This window comes from Meles meles, chromosome X, assembly GCF_922984935.1.
Source record: "Meles meles chromosome X, mMelMel3.1 paternal haplotype, whole genome shotgun sequence".
In the NCBI taxonomy this organism is placed as follows: domain Eukaryota; kingdom Metazoa; phylum Chordata; class Mammalia; order Carnivora; family Mustelidae; genus Meles; species Meles meles.
Genome location: NC_060087.1, coordinates 131207329 through 131227505, shown reverse-complemented (window position 1 = coordinate 131227505; position 20177 = coordinate 131207329). Strand labels below are relative to the sequence as shown.

Here is a 20177-nt window from a genome sequence, read left to right as displayed (position 1 = left end):
TCTTCCTGTGGAGGGGACACCAGGGCCCCAAGTGGGCCCTGTGGGGAAGGATGGGGATCCAAGGACCCAGTCCCCGGCGAAGGAAACTGGCCGGAGATCAGTTGGAGACCGAGGCCAACTGTCGCTGGGCGACCCTCTCTAGTCGCTGGGGGCCGGAGCTCACTTTGCGGGCACTAGAGGCACTCCAACCTTGCCCTGGGAGAGAGGGGAGTGCTGGAGGCCCAGTGCTCTTTGGATGTGGGCCAAGACCGGCCCATCAACTGGTGTCCCTTGCCCCCAGAAGCCAACACTGGGAGAGGTGGTACCAGGAAGGCCAACAACCCTTAGGTGTCGCTGCCCTGGAACAGTGACTTCATGTTTGGGTCCTACTGCTGTTGAGCAGAACCAGGAGCCACTTGGCCAACACCTGCCACCGTCCACGCTGCCTGCCCTGCACACTGTTGGCAGGACGTGGGGAACCATCTCCCGTCACTCCTTGGCAGTGAGGGGGAGCGGCAGGCAGCCCTTGAACTCCCACCATGGTTCTTCCTTTGAAACCCTGAAAGCCCACGCACTAGTAGTCCCAGCCTGGTCTGATCCTCAGGGGACTGGGCTGCAAGTCTCTGGCTGGAGCCCCACCCTTGCTGGCCAGGAGCCAGCTCTTTCCCAGGGCCTCCCCGGGCTCCCTGGTCTTTAAATCCCCACCCACATCCAGAGGAGTGAGGGACAAGGCGCAAGGAGAGGCTGGTGTTTCCCAGTCTGGAGGAGGTCCCCAGGCAGGGCCAGGTCACTAGCCACCCAGCACATGCCCGGCCCCTCTTGGTGCTCAGAGAAGGTGCGAGGCCAGAACTGGAAGAGGATGGCAGCTGGCTCCTCAAGGGTGGTGGGGGGGGCGTGTCATCTTGCCCACGTCTGTGCCCGGGGCAGTCATCTCTGTCTGCTGACAGGGCGGCCACCCGGAGATCATACAGCTGGGAGGGACAGAAGGCAGGGAAGGCTGAACTGGGGGCCAAGGAAGGAGAACCTGCGACGGCAGAGCCTGGAGCAGACACACTAACCCGCACTGTTCGGTGGGGCCGGGCGCCGGCTGCCCGGCTCTGCCCGCGCGCAGAAGGCATGACAGCGCGTCAGGAGCCATGTGAGCCCACGTCCTGAATGCCGGTCCGAACCAGCAGCTGTTTATTGCAAGTAGCCACAGCCCCGGGTGCCGCCTTCAGGCCTGGATGTGACTCTTGGCACTGAAGGCCAGGTAGTAGATCACCAGGCCGATGGCAGCAGCCAACACCTCGGTAGAGACCCATGGCCCGTTCCAGGTGCCCTGCGAGAGAGGAGACCAGAGGAGACCAAAGTCAGGTCAGGGGAGAGCCGGCGGGGAGCCAGCCGGCCCTAGTCACTCTCCCTCCAGGGAGCGAAGGCACTGGCCAACTATGGCTTAATCCCATCCCTCAGAAAGAGTGAGGCTTGCCGTGTGCTCCCTGTCCCCTGAGCCCGGGCCGCGTCTTCAGCGCACTCACCCGGTGGTCCACGCTGACTGTGAACAGGGGCGGGATGACGGAAATATCCTCGTTATTTCTCTGAGCCTGCAGAGGAGAGGCTGGGGTGACGGGTGCTGCCAGGCGGGGGAGGGGGGCGGGCAGGCAGGAACACCGGCCGGGCTCGTGGAAGAGGAAAAGCAGGCGAGTCAGGAACACGTGGAGGTGCCCGCCCGGCCGTTTTGCTCCCCGAACCCGAGGCCCCTATTGGCCTGGAGCCGCGGTGAGGGGCGTTGCAGGGCGGAGGCGGCTGTGAAGTGGGGCGCGCCCTCCCTCCCGGAGGCCAGGACAGGGCTGCAGGAGACCGACCCTCACCTTCCTCAGGAGGCTGTAGGACTCCTCATCGAAGAATCTGACCTCGTAGGTGCCTGCGCGGGCGCTCTTGTGGTCTACACTCCAGGACACCTGGGTTGGGGACATCGGCCCTGGCTGGAGCTGACCGTGCCGCCACCAGCCGGCCACGCCACAGCACCCCAGTGCTCCCCCACTGGGCCACCCCCAGGGCCCCAGAGTCCTCGTGAGCAGGTGACCTCCGCTCGAACGGCCACCACAGCGTCGCTTACCTGGTAGCGCCCCACGTCCTGGCCCCGGGTGACAGGAAACTGCTTTCCACTGACATCAGCATAAAGAGCCATGTTCTGGGAGAGGGGACAAAGACAGTCACCTTCCCCGCTCTCTGGCGGTCAGCAGAAGCCCCACTGTGCTGCCCACAGGGACGGTGGCGTGTCTGCAGGGGGCACGACGGGAGAACCAGGGCCATGCCATGAAGCCAACACCCATCGATGCGGTCACTGCTTCTCTGCACGTCTCCCCGTGTCGGGGGAGGCACATGCCCCCTGTGGCCTAGCCTCCCTAACACACAGCAAGCCTGTTAACTGTGGACAGAGGCAGGCTGACTCAAGTGTAGTCATTATGCCTCTGAGCCCAGAAGCGGGCACTGGGGAGCGTTGCGCTCAGACCAGAAGGGCCGCACCGTGGCAGACAACCACCAGAGAAAGGACACAGGAGCCCAGAGGCTACAGCCCTGCTGCTTTCTCACTTCAGCATACGCTCTCACCAGGCACAGCAAGACGTCTGCTCATGGTTTCGCACCTAGGCAGAGCAGACTAAGAAAACGTTTGTGTAACACTTGCTTTCAACAGTCTGGCCTGGCTGTACCCTGGCCCCTCTCTCCTACACCTTTAAGTCCGAATCCTCACTCTCCGTCCGCCTGCATGGGTACGTGATCTGACCCCATCAACTGCCAGTGAGGAACAGGAACGGCTGCCCCGGGCCCCAGGCTCACTGCCTACTTCCTGCCCCAGCACTTCCTGGCTGAACCCCCGCTGCCTCACCTGGACCCTGTTCTTGCACGTCAGGGAGATCTCCACGATGAAAACAGTCTCCGTGGAAATGACAGCGTCCGAGGTGGTGTAGTAGGAAGGGGTGATCTGGGGCTCCACGCAGGCTTCTGCTGTGGGGAGGAGGTAGATAGGTCTACGTAAAGCCTAACTTGTGTGTGCTGGGCTCGGGGGCAGAAGGGGCCACCCAGACCCACTTCCCAGACTTTGTCAGTTGACACACAGGGCCCTTTGCAACCTGTCAGGTGGGGAGGCGGGAGACGGATCCAAATGCTTAGTCAGAAATGCAGCAGTAAGGCAGGGGCAGCGTGGAATGGCCTTGAAAGAAGGCTGGGGAGGTGGGGTGAATAGAAAGGCTTTGTATAGGTGGAACCTAAATGTGAGGGCAAAAGAGAGAAGGGGAGAGGGAGGGAGAGACACAAAAACAGCGGGTGTGTGTGTGTGTGTTTATTTATTGGGGGGAGGGGCAGCAGCAACGGGAGTTCACTGCACAAACCGCTACCTTGCCCGGACCTGCCGCAGGGAAGCCATGCAATGATTTGGGGCTGCAGGCTGCCCTGGACAGTTGACAGAAGGGACCCTCTGCAGACACCAAGCATAGCGCTGCTTGCAACGCACGAGGCCTTGAGATGAAGGGGTCTCTGCCTCCAGCCACAGCTGACAGAAGGCCAAGACTGGACCCAGTGTTGCCCAAGGGAAGGAAATCGGCACCTCTTGTCCCCTTTAACAGGGCTGCCTGGACAGAAAGGGTGCTGCCTCAGCCACCTCCACCCTGCTGAAGGCCTAACTCCTACAGGTTATAGGAAGTGCACTGCCTAAATCATAGGGTGCCAAGCAGATGCTACCAGTGGGAAAGTTCTCTGCCAACTGCTCTCCGAATGTGTCCTGGCACAGCCATGCGTTAGCCTGAGACAAAAGCTTTGGGTCTGGGCAGCAGGAGGAAAGAGCCTGGGAACATCAGTGGGGGCTGGTTCTCAGGAGCCACATCTGTGTCCCACTAAGCTTGGTCATTGTCTTATGGACCCTGTGGAACACCAAAGGATTTTACTGCCAGGTTTGTCCGTTCCAGACATCACTGGCTACACTGTGGCTAATTCCCAAAGGGCAGGTGAAAACAGTGCAGGCAAGAAACCCAGTTAGGCTGATGCAACACTCCAGGCACCAGGGGCTCTGACCTGAGCAAGGCAGGTAAAGTGAATGTATAGACCGGATCCCGGACCCACTCCAGGCCCCCCAAGCCTAGCGCTGGTTCCGTCAAGGACCTCCTCCTAAACACACTTCTGGACTCGTTTGAGCTCAACTCTGCCACCAGGTGTTAAGAATCTCGCAAGAATGTTCACTATCTGACTGTGGTTCAGCTCTCCTGAAAAGCCCCTTAAGAATAGCCAGGGCCTCAGGGAAAAGGTGAACAGTCCGGCTTGGCACCCAAGCCCTCCCCTGCTCCCAACCCCTTTTTACCTTCCCCCCCTCTTCTTCTGCTCCTGTCTAACTTGCTGGAGCTCATGGTCCCTCTGCGGGGCACAATCCTGCTTCCCCTGTTCATTTACAGCTCCCTGCCTGGGGAAGCCCGGTCCCACCTCAGCGGGTCAGGGGCCTGCTCTCCCAGCAGCCTAGTTTCTCACTTCTGTCGCCCCAAGCTGCAGTTTTGCTCCTGGCCGACCTCCCTCCCCGCCCTCTGGGACTGGGAGCTCCGGAGGGAGAGCAGGGACGGGTGTCACTCTCCCTGCTGGAGCTGGGAAGCAGGCGCACAGGGCAGACTCTGGGGCTCTTCCTCGAGGGAGTAGACAGAGAAAAGCTTCGGCTGTTTCTTCCAGCAGCCTGGCCGCTGGGTCAACGTGTGCGGTGCAGGAGCGCGTGGTGGCCTCGGCCGCCGCGCCCCGAGGCAACCCGCCTCTCGGGGGAAGAAGGCCCAGAACCCTGCTTCGCCCGCACCCCTCCTCCCCCCACGCAGCACCAGTCGTGGGAGAGAGGCTCGCCAGAAAGGAGCTCTGGCCAGGCCGCTACCTGAGCAGCAGGAGAGGCTGGACAGCAGGAGCAGCGCCAGGGCGCCGAAAGATGCCAGCGCCGCCATCGCCTCTTCTCTGCCGAGAGAAAAAGAGAGCGACTCCCCTGAACACGAGGGGCAGAGGAGGAAGCGCGACGCGTAAGCAGCAGTGGCAGCCAATCAGGCGCCGGCGGGCCGGGTGGGCCTGTGACGTCGCGGGCGGCACTGACGTGTCCCCTCCCCAGACCAGTGGCCCAGGTGGCCGCCCCACCAAGATGGCGGCGGCGGCGGCGGCGGCGGCGCTCTCCGCGCCGGAAAAGGGCGTGGGAACCGGCGCGGCCGTGCGCGTGCGCACTGCCGGGTCCGTGCCCGCTTCCGGCACTTCGCACCCTGCCTAAATCTCGCGAGAGCGGTGTCTGCGTTTCTGGACGTGCGGCTGCTCTCACATTCCGTCATGGCGCTGAAGGTGGCAGCGGTCGTCGGTGGCACTGCAAAGGCGGTGTTCAGACCGGCCCTCCTCTGCCGTCCTTGGGAGGTGAGAAGGGGCAGTGGGCAGCGGGACAGCCGCAGCGCTCTCCGGGCCGGTCCGGAGACAGGGGGCTTGCCGAGCGTCTTGGAGCCCGATTGGCTGTGGGCCCCGCGAGGGGCGGGAAGTGGGCTACGCGCCGGAGTTGATTGGCTCCCTCCGCTGTCAATGAAGGGCTTGGCTAAAGTTGACCCTCGTCCGACTTCCCTAGGGGTCTGCATCTTGGGCGGGCGGGGGGAGCTCCGGACAGGCGGGGTGAGTGGGCAGCGGGCCGAGTGTCACCTCCCTGGTGTCATTGTGGGAGCCCTCCTGAGGCGGTCACGTGTCCCGGCCCTCCTCGTTCTTGCAGCCTTAGGACGCTGGTTCCCAGCCCCCATTCGTCCTCCGGTTTTTCTATGGCGGACCGCTTTGTCACTTATCCCAGTGGAGTTGGAGAACCAGTTCGCCTGTACCCCCCGATACCACACCCCAGCCCCAAAGGTTTTTATAGCTCCAGATGCCTTTTCCTTGCAGCCTTCTGGAATGGGACAGTGCTTGATTTCCTGAGACTGGTGAGGTGGGAGGCCGTGGGGGCCTTGCTTCCTCAGTTATCCGTTCAGGATCTTGGTTATTCAGGTCTCATTCCTCTTTCTTTACACACTTAAGCGAGGATAATTTAGTCCCTGGGGGGATGGGAAGCCATCCGAAGCATTAGAGAGCCGGGACTTGCTCTAGGAGTCAAGACGTATGACCTCCAGGCCTGGCTTCCCCCACTGACCCACAGTATGGCCACCCTCCTGTTCTGGGCTCCAGTTTCCACTCTGTCTCAAAGGATCTAGCCAACCCTGACCTTCCAGAAACCTGTGACTTTGCTGACACTACTTGTAGACACATCTGATATGCTTCGGCCCTCTTGACTCCTCAGGAAGTCTACCCTGTGACAGCTTACGCTTTATGAAATTCTCATTTCTCCGAGCTTGCTGATGAGGGGCTTTCCAGAGGCCCGGCGGCTCTGGCAGCTAGGCTCCCGTGGGGTGTTGGTGAAGACATTTGTCTCCTCCCTAACCTCTTCCATGTGTGCTTGTGTCCGTGTCTGGGTGGGGATGGGCGCAGGGGACATTTGGTAGTTGGGCAGTGCTTTGCCCTGAGACTGGTTGTCCTGGGTATGGGAAGCTTTAGAGATGAACCCCAGATCTTTGGTCCCCGTGGGAGAGCGTGCGGCCACCACTGGCGCTTGACCTAACAGAGCGCGCGGACAAAAGAAGCGTCACTACGGTTTGGATCGTGGGGATCCTTTGGTAGGAACACGTACCACTGTGGACTCCTTTCTTTCAGTGGTACTATTAAAGGATGACTGACAGTCTGCCCTCCTGCTTGAGGAATGAGCAGTAGGCCTGTGTGTGTATCCCACCCTGCTTTAAACGGGGCTTTCATGGGTGGCTTCACAGGGCAGCCTAGGTGTGAGGCAGAACCCTTGTAACCCCCTGAAGGAAGAACGTGCCTGTGTCTGTCCTGAGCAAGGTAGGGAAGTAAGTCTATCTGGAGAGCTCTCTGGGTCTTTGACTAAAGCCTGAAGAAAGCTCTAGCACAGGGACCCGGTGGTGGAGAGGTTTAGCTCAGGTGATGATGTGGTTCAAGGGAGGGGTTCGGGGTGGCGCCCAGACTCAGACCTTGTGCAGGCGGTGGCTCACCACCATGGCCGAGGTGCTTGCCTAGGGCCAGAGGAATGACCCCTCGGAGCTGCAGGGGTCCACCCAATATCAAAGACTGGCGTAAGGAACTGATGGGACCAGGGGAGGTGTGTGGGTGGGTGTGCCTTGCTGGGGACCAAATGGTTTGCTTCCTCCTCCCAGCAGCCACAGAAAGTGCGTATCTAGATTCCGTGGGTTTTTTACGTGAGGACAAGAAATTTAGGAAGCTTAAGCTGTTTGCTACCAAAAATAGTGGATGGTGGATTTGGACCGAGGCCTCCCTGGCCCCCAAACCCACCATCCCTTCCTCCATTTTCTGATGTGCTCACTAACGCGGGAAAGGTTTCTTTTTTTTTTTTTTAAAGATTTTATTTATTCATTTGACAGACAGATCACAAGTAGGCAGAGAGGCAGGCAGAGAGAGACGAGAGAGGAGGAAGCAGGCTCCTCACGGAGCAGAGAGCCCGATGCAGGACTTGATCCCAGGACCCTGGGATCATGACCTGAGCCGAAGGCAGAGTCTTCAGCCCACTGAGCCACCCAGGCACCCCTCTATATATTTTTTAAAGATTTTATTATTATTTATTTATTTGACAGAGAGAGAGATCACAAGTAGGCAGAGAGGCAGGCAGAGAGAGAGGGGACGCAGACTCCCCGCTGAGCAGAGAGCCTGATGTGGGGCTCGATCCCAGGACCCTGGGATCATGACCTGAGCCAAAGGCAGAGGCTTTAACCCACTGAGCCACCCAGGCGCCCCAGCGGGAAAGGTTTCTTATGTCCAAGCTCTGGACCAGAGGTCCTGCTGGGTCTCGGGATGACAGTAAGGAGCTGGACAGACAAGGCTTCCCCTCTCAGGAGTCTGGGGAGGGAGAGGAAGCGAGACAGTTGCTAGCGACAGCCTAAGGAGCTGGTGCTTGGTGGGGGAGGGAGTAGGTAGGGCTTTGGGAGCCCAGGGGGACCCACAGTTCAGCCTTTAAGGCATCACAGAGGGCTTCCTGAAAGAAGGCCAGTGGAAGCCTCCTTCCGCAAGTTGTACCAAGAACCTACAAATAAGATGAATCCAGATACCGACAACTGCTGGAAAGAAAAATAGGAAAGCCACAAGTGGGTGGGCCTGCCGCCGTGGATCCAGGGGCCACATGGAGGAGCTGAAACCTGGAGCCTTTTGTCCTAGTGGTCACCCCTCCGCACCCCCCGCCCCCTGGCTTGGGCAGGTGACTGGCACACCAGTGCTGCCTGAGCTTGTGAGTACCAGCCACGGAGGCCCCCGAGGGGTGGTCAGTCTCTGTCTAGCCTTCTAGCAGGAAGGTGTGGCTCTTCGCAAAACAGCCGTGGGGACGGTGCTCTTGGCCGGAGCACTCTGCTACCATCCCGGTAGGCAAGTGGCAGGGCATCTCCAAGGGACAAAAAGGACCTTGGCTCTGTCCCTTCCTCTTTGGGTTGAGGGACACTGGGTGTGTTCCCAGGTGGGACGTAGCAGGGAGGAAAGCGTGGGGACCTGCAGCCCCACTGCAGTGGCGCCTCAGACACGGGCTTCTACCTCCGGGGTAGTGCGGGGGCTCTGGATGGCTCACTTCTCAACGCCGCTCCCCTTTGGCTCGAACAGCTTTTACTCTGAAGCTGTCAGATGTGGCTTTGGTGTGGCCAAATGTGGCTGTTTCTGAGTCGGGGTTGGGGACACTCATCTCCCATGCAGGCCACAAGGCACTTTGGCAGTACCTCGTGAAAGCCTTCCGAGGGATTGGTGCCCGTTACTCTTTTTAAAATGGTTGGGTTTTCCATGCCCGTTTGCTTCGGGCTTGTGCTTCCAGAGGGCTGTTCCCCGCCATGCCAGCAGTGACTGTGTGGGCAGGGACCCGGGGGCTATCGTTTTCTTCTGATCTCCGTGTTAAGACTGTATGCTGCTTTTGCAATAAGGAAAAAAGATTTAAAAAACGATAAAATGATTGTTGTGATGGCCCTGTGGTTTGTTATGATGACTTCTCTGTTGTGCCACGTTCACTGTGTTAAAAACTTTTACATAATTGCAAGTCAGTTATAAAAGTTACACCTTAGAGCAGGAATAATTGGCTGAAAAAGAATCAGACAACAGGGGCACCTGGGGGGCTCAGTGGGTTAAGCCCCTGCCTTCGGCTCAGGTCACGATCTTGGGGTCCTGGGATCGAGCCCCGCATCAGGCTCTCTGCTCAGTGGGGAGCCTGCTTCCCCGCCTGCCTCTCTGCCTACTTGTGATTTCTGTCTATCAAATAAATAAATAAAATCTTTAAAAAAAAGAAAGAATCAAACAACAAAGAAGGGGGAGGGAGATGAACGTTTCTTGAGCTGTGGACTGTGGCGCTTGCGGCCGCCCTGCATGATGCTCGGACTGGCACTGTGTGTTCCTCCCCACGTGGTGGCGTACGGTGACCGTGAGGGGATGACACATGGGACCCGTCTGAGTATGGTGGGGATAGTCCCTCTCCCCTGCCAGGACTTCAGCTGGCCTTTGCCGGATTGGCTGGACAGCAACCGTTGGCATCTGGGTTCTCTTTGCCAGGTTCTCGGTGCCCATGAGGCCCCCCGGAGGAGCATCTCAGTACGTACCTGCCCGAGCGTCGTGTGCGCGTGTCTGCGGGTGTGTCAGCTCTGTCGGCGTGTGTGTGCCCGTCTGCACGTGTAGCCTGTAGGCGCGTGGGTCTGTGTGTATGTGGATGTGGACTGGATGCGTGTGTGCTGTGCCTCTGCTCCCTGGCCCCCCGAGTCCTGCCCTCTGAGGCATGGTCTCCGGGACGGCCCTCCCCTGCTCCTTACCCGAGCTGTGCCGCACGCTATCCCCAGGGACAAGGCCCCATTCCCTGGGCACAACCTTGTTCCTCCAACCTTGGCTGATGGGTGTCTTCTTCCTTCCTGTTCCCCCTCTAGCAACAAACAATTGTGAGTATTCTTCTCATCTGCCTATTGGGTTTTGGGGCTTTTAGTTGCTTTGGGATTGATCCAAGTCCAGGCAGGGGTGGGGACGGCTGCTGTGCTCCTGAAGCAGGAGCCCCCAGGAGCATCCGTGTCTGGGGTGGGGCGGGGCGATGCGGTAAGACACCCCACGCTGGCCCGCCACGATTGGCCGGCCTACCGAGCCCACTTGCACTCTCCCCTCCTTCTAGCCTCCGTCGGCTAAGTATGGTGGGCGGCACACAGTCACCATGATCCCAGGGGATGGCATCGGGCCCGAGCTCATGTTGCATGTCAAGTCTGTGTTCAGGTACACAGCCCCTCGGCCCACCTCCTGTACCCTGAGGCCCACCCTGGGGGGGGTGCGGCTTGAGAACTGTGCCAAGAGGATAGCCAGCGGCAGGAGGGTTGTAAGCCCAGGCTTTGCATCCGGGTGCCTGGGATCCTGCCAGACTGACCTGGGCGTGGGGAAGGTGCCGCCAGTCCTGCTAACTGTCGTAGGATTCAAGTACCGCCCCGTTAGGTGGCTCAGGTGGTCCCAGTCTCCTGTCAGCCAGACCCAAGTCAGGGTGGGCAGCAGCAGTGGGGGGGGCCTCTGCACCCAGTGGTCCAGGCGGGCTTCCTAGAGGAGGCATGGGGGATGCCTGGAGCCAGCCACCTTGACCCAGTTCTGCTGCAGGCATGCGTGTGTGCCCGTGGACTTTGAAGAGGTGCACGTGAGCTCCAATGCTGATGAGGAGGACGTCCGCAACGCCATCATGGCCATCCGGCGGAACCGTGTGGCCCTGAAGGGTACGTTCGGGGGCCCAGAATGGGATACCGTACACGACTCCTTTTCCTTCCATCCAGCACTTGTCCCTGAGGCCGCCTAACTCTGACTTCAGGCCTTTTCTGGGTAGGGAGGACCCTTGTGCTTAGAGAGTGAACAGAAGCTGCTGGGGTCCTGTGTGTGCTGCGATTCTGAGATCTTGGTGGCAGTAGGCTGTGTGGGAGCCTGTTCAGTAAAGGGCTTCCTCCCACCCCCTTCTCTCCTGGGGCAGCCCTCTCTGCTGGGGTCAGCTTTGACCCTTAGAACCCTTTTCACGAACCAGACGTCACAGAGATGTCGCAGTCCAGTCCTCTGCCTGCCGCCTTGGCTCCAGCCAGCACAGCTGTGGGTGTCACGAGTTGGCCTTGGTTTTGTACATGTTCTTAAACTCTTCGTTTTACCCACTCTCTGTGAGCAGCGCTGACCCCGGCTAGAGCCCCAGGCCCTGGCAGGCAAGAGGAGGAGCAGACGTGGCAGCTGCAAGGTGCCCGAAGCACTGGGCGAAAGCGGTGTGGGCAGGGTGTGCCTCGGAGGGGCGATGGCCCCGGTGGGCCCGGAGATAGGCCTGCTCTGCTTGGCACCCTTGGACGGACCGCCTTTTCCTGGTGACTGCTGGCCCCTGCTGTTCTCTTCTTTTTGGCCTGGGTCCAGCCCAGGCCAAGCTATAGTCTTTTCCAGGCGGCCCACGGCTGCCCCTGAGCCAGGCCTCATGTGGCACCTCGACGCGAGGCCTAACAGTGACGCTGGCCAAGGTCACATTGCTGGCGCCAGCCTGGCTGGCCTGCCCGTTAGCAAGCAGGAGTCGTCACTTTCTATCCAGCCAGACCCTGATCTTGCCATTTCCTGCCCAGGGGCTGGCAAGCTCTCCTGGCCAGCTGCCAGCCCTTGTTCATTCATTTGTTCGTTCATTCAGTCAGTCCATCGGTCAGTATCTGTCCAGTGCCCGCTACGTGCCAGGTGCTGTTCCAGGTCCTCGGAAGCCATCAGGGAACCAAACGCACGTGCACACCCCCTGCCCCCCCCCCCCCCCCCCCCCCCGCCAACCTTATGGGGCTTACAGTGGAAGCTACGCTCAGCCACTCTGTGAGGCCTTTCTGCTGCCGGAAGCCGTCTTCTCCCCGGGTCGGAGCCGCCTTCGGCACGCGTTTTCTTGCTCAAGAAGGGGAACATGGTAGCACGGCTGAGCCTGGGGTCCCCCCTCCAGTCTGTCTTCTTTCTGTCTTGCAGGCAACATCGAAACCAATCACAACCTGCCTCCATCTCACAAATCCCGAAACAACATCCTTCGGTGAGCAGCCAGGCACGGCGCTGGGGCTCCGTGCAGGTGGGGCGCGCCGGCAGCGGTGGCGGCATTGGCCGTCTCCTCTTCTCTCTGTGTCCCCAGCACCAGCCTGGACCTCTATGCCAATGTCATCCACTGTAAGAGCCTGCCAGGAGTGGTGACCCGTCACAGGGACATAGATATCCTCATTGTCCGGGAAAACACAGAGGGCGAGTACAGCAGCCTCGAGCATGAGGTGGGTGAGATCCAGACTGTCCCCTTCTCCCCTTGGGTCATGGGGCCATGACGAGCCTGGCCAGGGTCTGCAGTGAAGAAGGCCAGACCCAAAGAAAAACCTGTGCCCGAGGGTCTCTTCTCCCTGTCCCTCTCCCAGAGTGTGGCTGGAGTGGTGGAGAGCCTGAAGATCATCACCAAGGCTAAGTCCCTGCGCATCGCTGAATACGCCTTCAAACTGGCCCAGGAAAGCGGGCGCAGGAAAGTGACGGCCGTGCACAAGGCCAACATCATGTATGCCGTGCTGCAAGCAGTCGTGACACAGCCGAACCGAACACCCTCCTTGGGCCTGCTCTCAGGGACTTGGGGGCCACAGCCCCGGCCGCCCACCGAGGGGCCATGCTCAGGGCTGTGCCCCCTTGCCTGTTCCCAGATGCGGGTTTATCCCAGTGCACACTTCGGGGCCAGGGGAGGGGGATTGTGCCTGTCTTATGGCGGGGGGCCAGTTAGAGGCTACGGCCCGGCTCCCGTGGCCGTCTGCATGTCCCGTTCCTCCAGCTGACTGTGAACATGACCGGTGTCCCCCCCCCCCAGGAAACTGGGCGACGGGCTCTTCCTCCAATGCTGCAAGGAGGTGGCAGGCCGCTACCCGCAGATCACCTTCGAAAGCATGATCGTGGACAACACCACCATGCAGGTAGCGTCCTGCTGACCTCCACGGCCGCCTGCCTCGGGCACCGTGCGCTGCCGGTGCTCAGGCTCCCACCTGTGTCCTTGTCCCGCAGCTGGTGTCCCGACCCCAGCAGTTTGACGTCATGGTGATGCCCAATCTCTATGGGAACATTGTCAACAATGTCTGCGCGGGACTGGTTGGGGGCCCTGGCCTTGTGGCCGGGGCCAACTATGGCCACGTGTATGCTGTGTTTGAGACGGTGAGTGGCTCCGGTGGGCCAGGGCTCCTGCCCCTCCGTGCTGCGGAGCGCGCGCGTCATCGCGGTCCCCGAAGGTGGCAGAGTTCCGTGGGTTAGGTCATCCGGAGGTGTGCAGACGCCACGGCTCTCTCACTCCCGAGTGTTGTCGCCCCCCCAGGAAGAAAACCCTACACTTGTTCGTTGTCCCTCCCTGGCCACCACTCACCTGCTTTCTGTCGCTGTGGACTGGCGTCTTATGGCCATCTTTTATAAATGGAGGTTGTTGGGTGTTTTGGATAGATCTTATAGACTGATTGATTTTAGCCAGCGAGTGCTCCACGCTCAGCACGGACTCTGCTTCCCCCTCCTGTCCCCCACTTAGCATGATGGGGAGCTCCATCCCAGGACCCTGAGATCGTGAGTGGAGCTGGAGGGGGAGGCTTCATCGACGGAGCCCCCCAGGCACCCCTCCCCATGTGGACTTTTATGATGAGCTGCTTTAGCTTGGCGGAGTTGGGTTTTGTTTTTGTCTCTGTTTCTTCTTCCTTTGTTTTTTCACCCCAGCTCACCCACACTGTAGCACAGCTCAGAGCGTCGTTCTTTTTATGTCTGAATAGTATTTCGTTGTATGGAGAGACCACATTTTGTTACCTATCGGTTAGTTTCTGTTTTTAGGTCTTTTGTTTAAAAAGTGAGGCAAAATTTACACAACAATGAGACCACTTAAAACGACCTGTGGAGCCATCCTTCTGTCTAGTTCCAGAGCATTTCTGGCACCCCGAGAGGGGACCCCGGCCACATCAGCAAGCCCCAGCTGCTGGCCCCCACTGCTCTGCTGTCTGTCTCTCTGGGTTATACCAATGGCCTCACATACCCTCCATTCGTACCTCCCCCCCGCCTTTGTCTTGCCCCTTCTAGGCCACGAGGAACACGGGCAAGAGCATCGCCAACAAGAACATCGCCAACCCCACAGCCACGCTGCTGGCGAGTTGCATGATGCTCGACCACCTCAAGTAAGCAGCTTCTGGACGCCCGGCTGCCGGTGCGGGGCCAGGCCCTCGAAAGCAGGGCCTGAGAGCTGCTCTCCCTCTCTAGGCTCCACTCCTATGCCGCGTCCATCCGGAAGGCCGTGTTGGCGTCCATGGACAACGAAAATGTGAGGCTCCTCTTCTCCCCTCCCCTGCCTTCCCTCGGAGCCCTGGCCTGGGTGGGGGTTGGGCCGCTGGGCCCCCAGAAGGGCTGGAGGCGGGGGCTGGTGCTTCCCGCTGCCCCCAAGAGGAGGATGGGACCAGGGTGGGTCGGGCTTTCTGGTCCGGAGCTGGTACCGCTGCCGCCCTCCCGCTGCCATGGGAGACCATGGGCGGCCGCGGGCCGCCTGCAGAGTAGGGCTCAGGTGTCGGCCGGCCCCTGGCATGTGTGCCAGTTTGCGTATGCCCCGCAGATGCACACCCCAGACATCGGGGGGCAGGGCACCACATCGGAGGCCATCCAGGACATCATCCGCCACATCCGCATCATCAATGGCCGCGCCGTGGACGCCTAGGCCGTCCTGCGGGACCGCCTCCGCACATCCCCCTTCCCGCTCCCAGCCCTTTCTGGGGTTTGGTGGGCAGCCCCGGAATAAATCCGCTTCGTCCCCGTTCTCGGCCTTGGCTGGTGTGCTCCTGTCACTCCGGGATGCCAACGTTTCTGTTCACACTTTATTAAGAAAAGAAATGCGCATGCTTCCCACTGGGGGCCCTTGGCGAGGGTTAGGGGCAGAACGAGTTCTGAACCATGGGCCTGGCTCCAGCATCTCTCTGCCCTGCCGTAGGGCTGGAGGAAGCTGATGCCCAGTGGGGGGGGGGGGCAGCTGGGGGGTGCAGGAGGTGTCCCACTTTCCCTGAAGGCACTGGGAGGGGCTTGAGGGTGAGCCCGGCCTGCCTCAAGCCGCACATGGTGCCCGTGGGGCCTAGGGGTTGAGCCAAGGGTGCTGGAGGCAGTCGGCGGCGCTGGCCCGCTTCTCGGGGATGTACTCCATCATGGGCAGCAGGAAGGCGCTGAACTGCGTGGCCTGCTCCAGGGGCCACTCGTACTTCTCCATGAGCACCTCGTATAGGCCCCAGTGCTTGAGGTTGTGGATGTGCCGCAGCTGTCCTGGGGGCAGGTCCACGGGCCACAGGTCAGGCAATGCCAGGAAGGCCTCCGGCCCTGAGATGCAGTCCTCCCTCCACTTGGGGGCCTGTGTTCCCTGACCTGTCCCCTATATCCAGGTGGACTGAGCCTGCTCGGCCCTACCTCTCCGGTTGAAGAACTCCCGGGAGTAGCGGCCTGAGAGGGCGAAGGCCGGGGGGATGTCTCCCAGAAGCTCCACGATGTGGGCGATGTGGTCTGTGGACAGAGAGGCGGCTGGGAGGCGGCCGGGCAGCCGGGAGGCCCCGAGGATTAGCCCAGGGCTGGCCTCCGCCTACCCTCGTCACGACTGTAGTCCTCTCCAGAGTGAGGCTCGAATAGGTAGTCGCCGGTGGCAAGCTCGAAGGCCTGGAAAGGGGAGAAGGTGAGGCTGCCAGCCGGCGGGCCGGCCCGAGGCTGGAGCGGCTGGGGCGTACCATGCACGCGGTGCTCCAGATGTCGGCCGGGGGCCCGTACTCCGCTCCGATCAGCACCTCCAGCGCCCGGTACTGGCGAGTCTGGATGTCCTCGGTGAAGTGCTTGTGCTGGAGGCAAGCGCAGCCCTGGGGAGGAGCTGGGGCCACGGCTGGCCCCCGCCGGCCCCCACCGTCTCCCACTGCCTCTGGGCCGTGTGCCCAGGGAGCTCAGTGAGGTTCGCTCTGAGCCTCAGGGTCCCCAGAGGTCCCGAGAGGGACCGGCCTCTTCCCAGTGGTCCCGCCCCTTGCCACGGGTCCAGTTCTGCCGACTGGATGGGACCGATGCCGGTCTGGGCTCAGTCCTCGGTCTGCGTCACAAGGCAAACCCCGGGGTTGGTCGAGTGGCGCTGCAGGCCACAGCGGGCTCCTGGGGAACTGGCGTGCGCCCCTGCCCTCACAGCAGGGTGCCTAGCTCTGCTCTCCAGGCCAGCTCATACCACCCAGCAGGCGTTGCCCAGGTCTGCGATCTTGATCTTGATCTTGTCTGCATTTTGGGGCTCTAGGGGGTTCACCAGGAGGCTCGAGGCACCAAACGGTGCTGAAGAAGGAAGAGAAGTGGGGAGAGACTGAGCTGGCCGGGCACCACCACCCTGCCTGCCAGCTGCCTGCCCCCCCCCAGCCGGCCGCAGGCCCTACCCAACTTACTGCTGGGGGACAGGAGGCCCCCGGTCTCCCGCTGGTTGGAGGAGCCTGAGAGGATGGAGCATGAGGCAGGCGAGAAGAGCGAGCCCGAGAAGCCTGAGGTCTGGGAGCCTGGGCTGAGGCTGCGCTCTCCGCCCACGGTAGGGGAGGAAGAGGCAGGGGACAGGCTGGCCCTGGCCCCTCCTGGGTGGCAGCCAGAAGAGGAGGTGGAGCCGCTGCCCCCCTCTAGCCTCGAGCCTGCATCTGCAGAGAGGGCCAGAGACACCGTGTGAGCTGCCGGGCTGTGGCCTGCCTGCCCCGGGCAGGAGGACTGCGTTGGCCCGATGCGCGATTCCCGCTTCCCCCCACCCCGCCGGCTCACCCTCGGACTGGGCTGCGGCTTCCAGGGCCTCCAGCCTCTGCAGGTCCCGCAGCCGCTCCTCCAGCAACCGCTTCTGCTGCCTCCGTTTGCGCCGCATCTTCTTCCTCTTGTTTTTCGACAGCTTACCCGTCTGCCGGCAGAGCCAGGGTCACCCCGGCCCCCCGCGGGTCCCCTGAGCAGCCCAAGCCTCCGCCTGTGGCCTGCCTGCCTCACGGGGGCCCAGGCTTCTGGGCCCCAGAGCTACTTTGTTTTTAAAGATTCGGTTTATTTCGTTATTGGACAGAGACAGAGCAGGAGCACAAGCAGGCAGGGGGAGAGGGAGAAGCACGCTTCCCGTCGAGCAGGCAGCCCGATGTGGGGCTCCATCCCAGGACCCGGACGCCCAACGACGTAGCCCCCCAGGTCTCCCCCCCAGGACTACTCCCCCCCCAGACCACACGTGGTGCCACCCAACTCCAGCCCACCCCTTGGCACTAGCCCTTCGTCTGCCTCCTGTCTCCCTGCCCCCGCTCTGCTCCCCAGAGCTCAAGTTTGGGGAGGAGCTGAGGGACCTCCCTCTGGCTGGGCTCTGGCCTCTCCTGGGGGCAGCCTGGGCCCTTCCTGGCTGAGACACCGTGTCTTTGTACCGAGGCAGTGACAAGCCCAGCGGCCCCCAGCGGCAGTTCAGGGCCTGTGACCCACCCCGCGCATCACCTGCATCCCCGAGGGGGCAGGGAGGTAGGGAGGCGGCAGGCCTCTGGCAGGACCAGAGAGGCCGAGGAGGGAGCTCTGAGGAGATGGGGAGATGAGGCCCAGGGAAGGAGGGGCACCCCAACTTACCAAGACCTCCTGGGGGGCAGTGCTGACTGGGAGGGCAGGTGGGGTGTTGGGGAGAGAAAGGAACGGAGACTCAGGCAGGGGCGGAGGCCCACAGCGCCTCCCTCACCCACGCGGGCTGCTGCTACCTGTGGAGCGGGATGGGGGCGGGGCCCCCGCCTGCTGCCACTCTGTGGCCTCCGTGGCCAGGCGCCTGATGTAGGCGTCACCCACGCACAGCAGGATGTTCTCGGGCTTGATGTCCGTGTGGATGATCTTGCACTTGGTGTGCAGGTAGTCCAGGCCGTGCAGCACCTGGAGAGAACCCCTCCTGCACCTCAGCGGCTGGGCGGGTGGCGTCACGCCCTGCCTCTGCGGAGCCCGCGGCGCTCACCTGCCTCACGATGCTCTTCACGCACGGCACGGGCAGGCCCTGGTAGTTGGACTTGATGATCCACTTGAGGAGCTGGTGGCCCAGGACCTCCAGCACCATGCACACATCTGGGGCCAGGAGTGAAGGGTGGCCGGGGGGTGCACAGCTGTGGCGTGGGTCCCACCCGCCCGGGGCTCCCGTGTGAGCACAGTGTCCCTGTCCCTCTCAGGTGTGCCCGTTGGGCTGGTGCCTCCTGTGCTCGTCTCTGAGAGAGGACGCCACCGCGGCGGCGGCCCCACGGGTAACCAGGGTCAGCCTGGCCAACCAGCCCCCGCCCCCCCAGCCACAGAAACACAGGCCCCCAAAGTGGTGGGCTTTTGTAGACTAGTGTCCCTGGGAGGCGCAAGCCCCCCTCGTGCAGGTCGGGGGACGGAGTCCCTAGCGGCAGGGACAGCAGGAGCCGGCGCTCTTGCTGCCGCACGACCTGTCCATCGTACGAAGGATACGGACTCCGTTCACCCCTGAGATCCGGAAGTCATCGATGAGCTGGACAATGGTCTCTCTCTTGGGGTCACTGGGGTCACTGTCTCGGACCTGGAGCAAAGGGTCCCTGAATGGCTCCAAGCTGCCCGTCAGCGGCTGCTCCCTTCAGCACCCCCGGGGCGCTCCCGCCCGCCTCTCCCCCTCCCTGGCCTGCTGCAGGTCCTCCCGGGCAGCGCCAGCTGGAGCCCGCCCGGGGGGAGCTCCGCCCTGCCCGGGAGCCGGGGCCGGAGGGCGGCGCCTCACACATTTCAGGAGCTTGATCTCATCCACGGCCGTCTCCGTGTAGTGCCCCGCGCTCTTCACCACTTTCAGGGCCACGAAGCGCTTGCGCCTGCGACACCAAGCCCTGTGTCGGCTGCCGCCCCGGAGGGATCCGTGGGGCATCGTGGTGGCCCCCACCAAGCCCAGGGGCAGGCTCCCGGCGGGCCCCGGGCCCTGAGAGGGGGGGTGGAGGGGCCACTTACTGGATGTCCCAGCAGAGCCAGACTGTGGAGAAGTGGCCCCAGCCCAGCTTGCGCACCACGTGGTACCGCCCATTGAACAGGTCCCCGATCTTCACAGGGTAGTAGCCGCCTGGGGAAGGGAGTCCGGAGGGCAGGGTGGGCGGTGGCGCCTGCCTGGTTGAGGGCGGTGGCCTGGAAGAGCCCAGCCCCGCGGGCTCCCTGGCCCACGTGGGCCGGCCTTAGCACCCTCCTCCTCCCGGGCTGCCCAGTGTCCGGCAGCGTGCCGCCCGAGGCCAGGCCTCACCCTTGCAGTAGTCCTTGGGGTCCTCCTGCTCCTCGTCATCGGAGCCCAGCAGCCCCTGCAACATCCGCGGCGCCGGCGCGGGGGGCGCGAGTTCGGAGCCCGAGGACTCAGGCCCGCAGGAGGCCTGTGAGCTGCGGGTGGGGTGAGCGGGCGGCGAGCCGCCAAGGCGCCGAGCCCTCCTACCCCCCTCCGCACAGGGCGCCCGGGCCGAGCCCTACCTGCTGCTGCTGCCGCTGTCCCCGCCGCCGCCGCCGCCGCCGCCGCCACCCGCGCTGGCGCTCATCCCGGCTGCGCGGCCCGCAGCTCCCGCGCCCCAGGCGGCTGCTCCTGTGGGGCCCGGCTGCGGCCCGCGCATTTATAGCCTCGGCCGCTGATCTCACCCGCCTTTATAAATAGCCTCCCAGCTGCTCGGCTGTGGGCAAGGTATGCAGCGGGGAGGAGGCGGTGCGGCCACTGTGGCCCGGGAGAACCTGGCCCCCAGGACCAGCTGCCCCCCAGCCGCCCCCGCCCTGGGGCTGGCCTAGGGGGCCATGCTGGGGACGAGTACAACCCAGCCTCCACGCTCAGACCCCGCACCAAGGGGGACCCTCTACGGTCCCTAGGGGGACACCCACTCGAGGATGTAGCCACCCAGTCCCTAGGCTAAGCCCCTGTAGCCCAGGAGTGGCAGAGGGGGCCCACTGAGTGGGGACGTGTCAGCAACATGCTTCCCAGGCCGAGTCCCCACACTCCAGCGCTGCGGTTGGCTGAGGGGGGCAGTGGAAAGCCTGGTCAGGTGGAGCCCTCCCCACCCCGCCCTGCACATGCCCTACAGCACCAGTGACATTTTTGGAACCGTGTCTGGCTTCTTGCTTGGCCCTTGTGGTAGCCTTTCCAGAGGCGACTCTTCCCATTCCCATGGGTACCCCATTCCCTGCCC

At 62.3% G+C, this 20177-nt stretch overlaps 3 protein-coding genes across 5 annotated transcripts; 1 reads left to right on the top strand and 2 right to left on the bottom strand.

Annotated features, from left to right (window-relative positions):
• Positions 1–1128: 1128 nt before the first annotated feature.
• SSR4 (signal sequence receptor subunit 4) lies at positions 1129–5013 on the bottom strand. 2 transcript variants are annotated; one of them, XM_045995788.1, is made up of 6 exons: positions 4856–5013; positions 2846–2964; positions 2075–2149; positions 1827–1916; positions 1494–1559; positions 1129–1297 (listed from the first exon to the last, which is right to left on the bottom strand). In XM_045995788.1, the coding sequence occupies exons 1-6, from the start codon at positions 4920–4922 to the stop codon at positions 1193–1195; spliced, it is 522 nt and encodes a 173-aa protein (XP_045851744.1). In that variant the 5' UTR covers positions 4923–5013; the 3' UTR covers positions 1129–1192. The 2 variants fall into 2 exon arrangements, with proteins under 2 accessions (XP_045851744.1, XP_045851745.1); XM_045995789.1 differs by having other exon boundaries at positions 2846–2961; positions 4856–5010.
• Positions 5014–5216: 203 nt separating this feature from the next.
• On the top strand, positions 5217–14812 carry IDH3G (isocitrate dehydrogenase (NAD(+)) 3 non-catalytic subunit gamma). Its single transcript, XM_045995786.1, has 13 exons — positions 5217–5370; positions 9568–9606; positions 9933–9944; positions 10169–10266; positions 10636–10748; positions 11992–12052; positions 12149–12281; positions 12420–12553; positions 12854–12956; positions 13045–13191; positions 14089–14183; positions 14266–14326; positions 14612–14812. The coding sequence occupies exons 1-13, from the start codon at positions 5290–5292 to the stop codon at positions 14711–14713; spliced, it is 1179 nt and encodes a 392-aa protein (XP_045851742.1). The 5' UTR covers positions 5217–5289; the 3' UTR covers positions 14714–14812.
• Positions 14813–14862: 50 nt separating this feature from the next.
• SRPK3 (SRSF protein kinase 3) lies at positions 14863–19637 on the bottom strand. 2 transcript variants are annotated; one of them, XM_045995309.1, is made up of 15 exons: positions 19477–19637; positions 19259–19389; positions 18976–19084; positions 18755–18842; positions 18475–18562; positions 17990–18096; positions 17745–17910; positions 17620–17645; positions 16801–16930; positions 16434–16682; positions 16235–16335; positions 15759–15866; positions 15621–15690; positions 15448–15540; positions 14863–15306 (listed from the first exon to the last, which is right to left on the bottom strand). In XM_045995309.1, the coding sequence occupies exons 1-15, from the start codon at positions 19611–19613 to the stop codon at positions 15122–15124; spliced, it is 1788 nt and encodes a 595-aa protein (XP_045851265.1). In that variant the 5' UTR covers positions 19614–19637; the 3' UTR covers positions 14863–15121. The 2 variants fall into 2 exon arrangements, with proteins under 2 accessions (XP_045851265.1, XP_045851266.1); XM_045995310.1 differs by having other exon boundaries at positions 16443–16682; positions 19477–19633.
• Positions 19638–20177: the final 540 nt, after the last annotated feature.

What these genes read in the sequence shown, in the direction of transcription:
- SSR4 (XM_045995788.1), bottom strand. Translation starts at nt 4,922, where the DNA reads ATGGCGGCGCTGGCATCTTTCGGCGCCCTGGCGCTGCTCCTGCTGTCC. An exon ending in CAGCCTCTCCTGCTGCTCAG is followed by an intron (nt 2,965 to 4,855) that starts GTAGCGGCCTGG and finishes TCCTCCCCACAG; the next exon opens with CAGAAGCCTGCGTGGAGCCC. An exon ending in AGGACGTGGGGCGCTACCAG is followed by an intron (nt 1,917 to 2,074) that starts GTAAGCGACGCT and finishes TCCCCAACCCAG; the next exon opens with GTGTCCTGGAGTGTAGACCA.
- IDH3G (XM_045995786.1), top strand. Translation starts at nt 5,290, where the DNA reads ATGGCGCTGAAGGTGGCAGCGGTCGTCGGTGGCACTGCAAAGGCGGTG. An exon ending in TGGACAACACCACCATGCAG is followed by an intron (nt 12,957 to 13,044) that starts GTAGCGTCCTGC and finishes CTTGTCCCGCAG; the next exon opens with CTGGTGTCCCGACCCCAGCA. An exon ending in TGTATGCTGTGTTTGAGACG is followed by an intron (nt 13,192 to 14,088) that starts GTGAGTGGCTCC and finishes TGCCCCTTCTAG; the next exon opens with GCCACGAGGAACACGGGCAA.
- SRPK3 (XM_045995309.1), bottom strand. Translation starts at nt 19,613, where the DNA reads ATGCGCGGGCCGCAGCCGGGCCCCACAGGAGCAGCCGCCTGGGGCGCG. An exon ending in TGGCTCTGCTGGGACATCCA is followed by an intron (nt 18,843 to 18,975) that starts GTAAGTGGCCCC and finishes TTGGTGTCGCAG; the next exon opens with GCGCAAGCGCTTCGTGGCCC. An exon ending in TGGGCAACGCCTGCTGGGTG is followed by an intron (nt 15,867 to 16,234) that starts GTATGAGCTGGC and finishes GCTTGCCTCCAG; the next exon opens with CACAAGCACTTCACCGAGGA.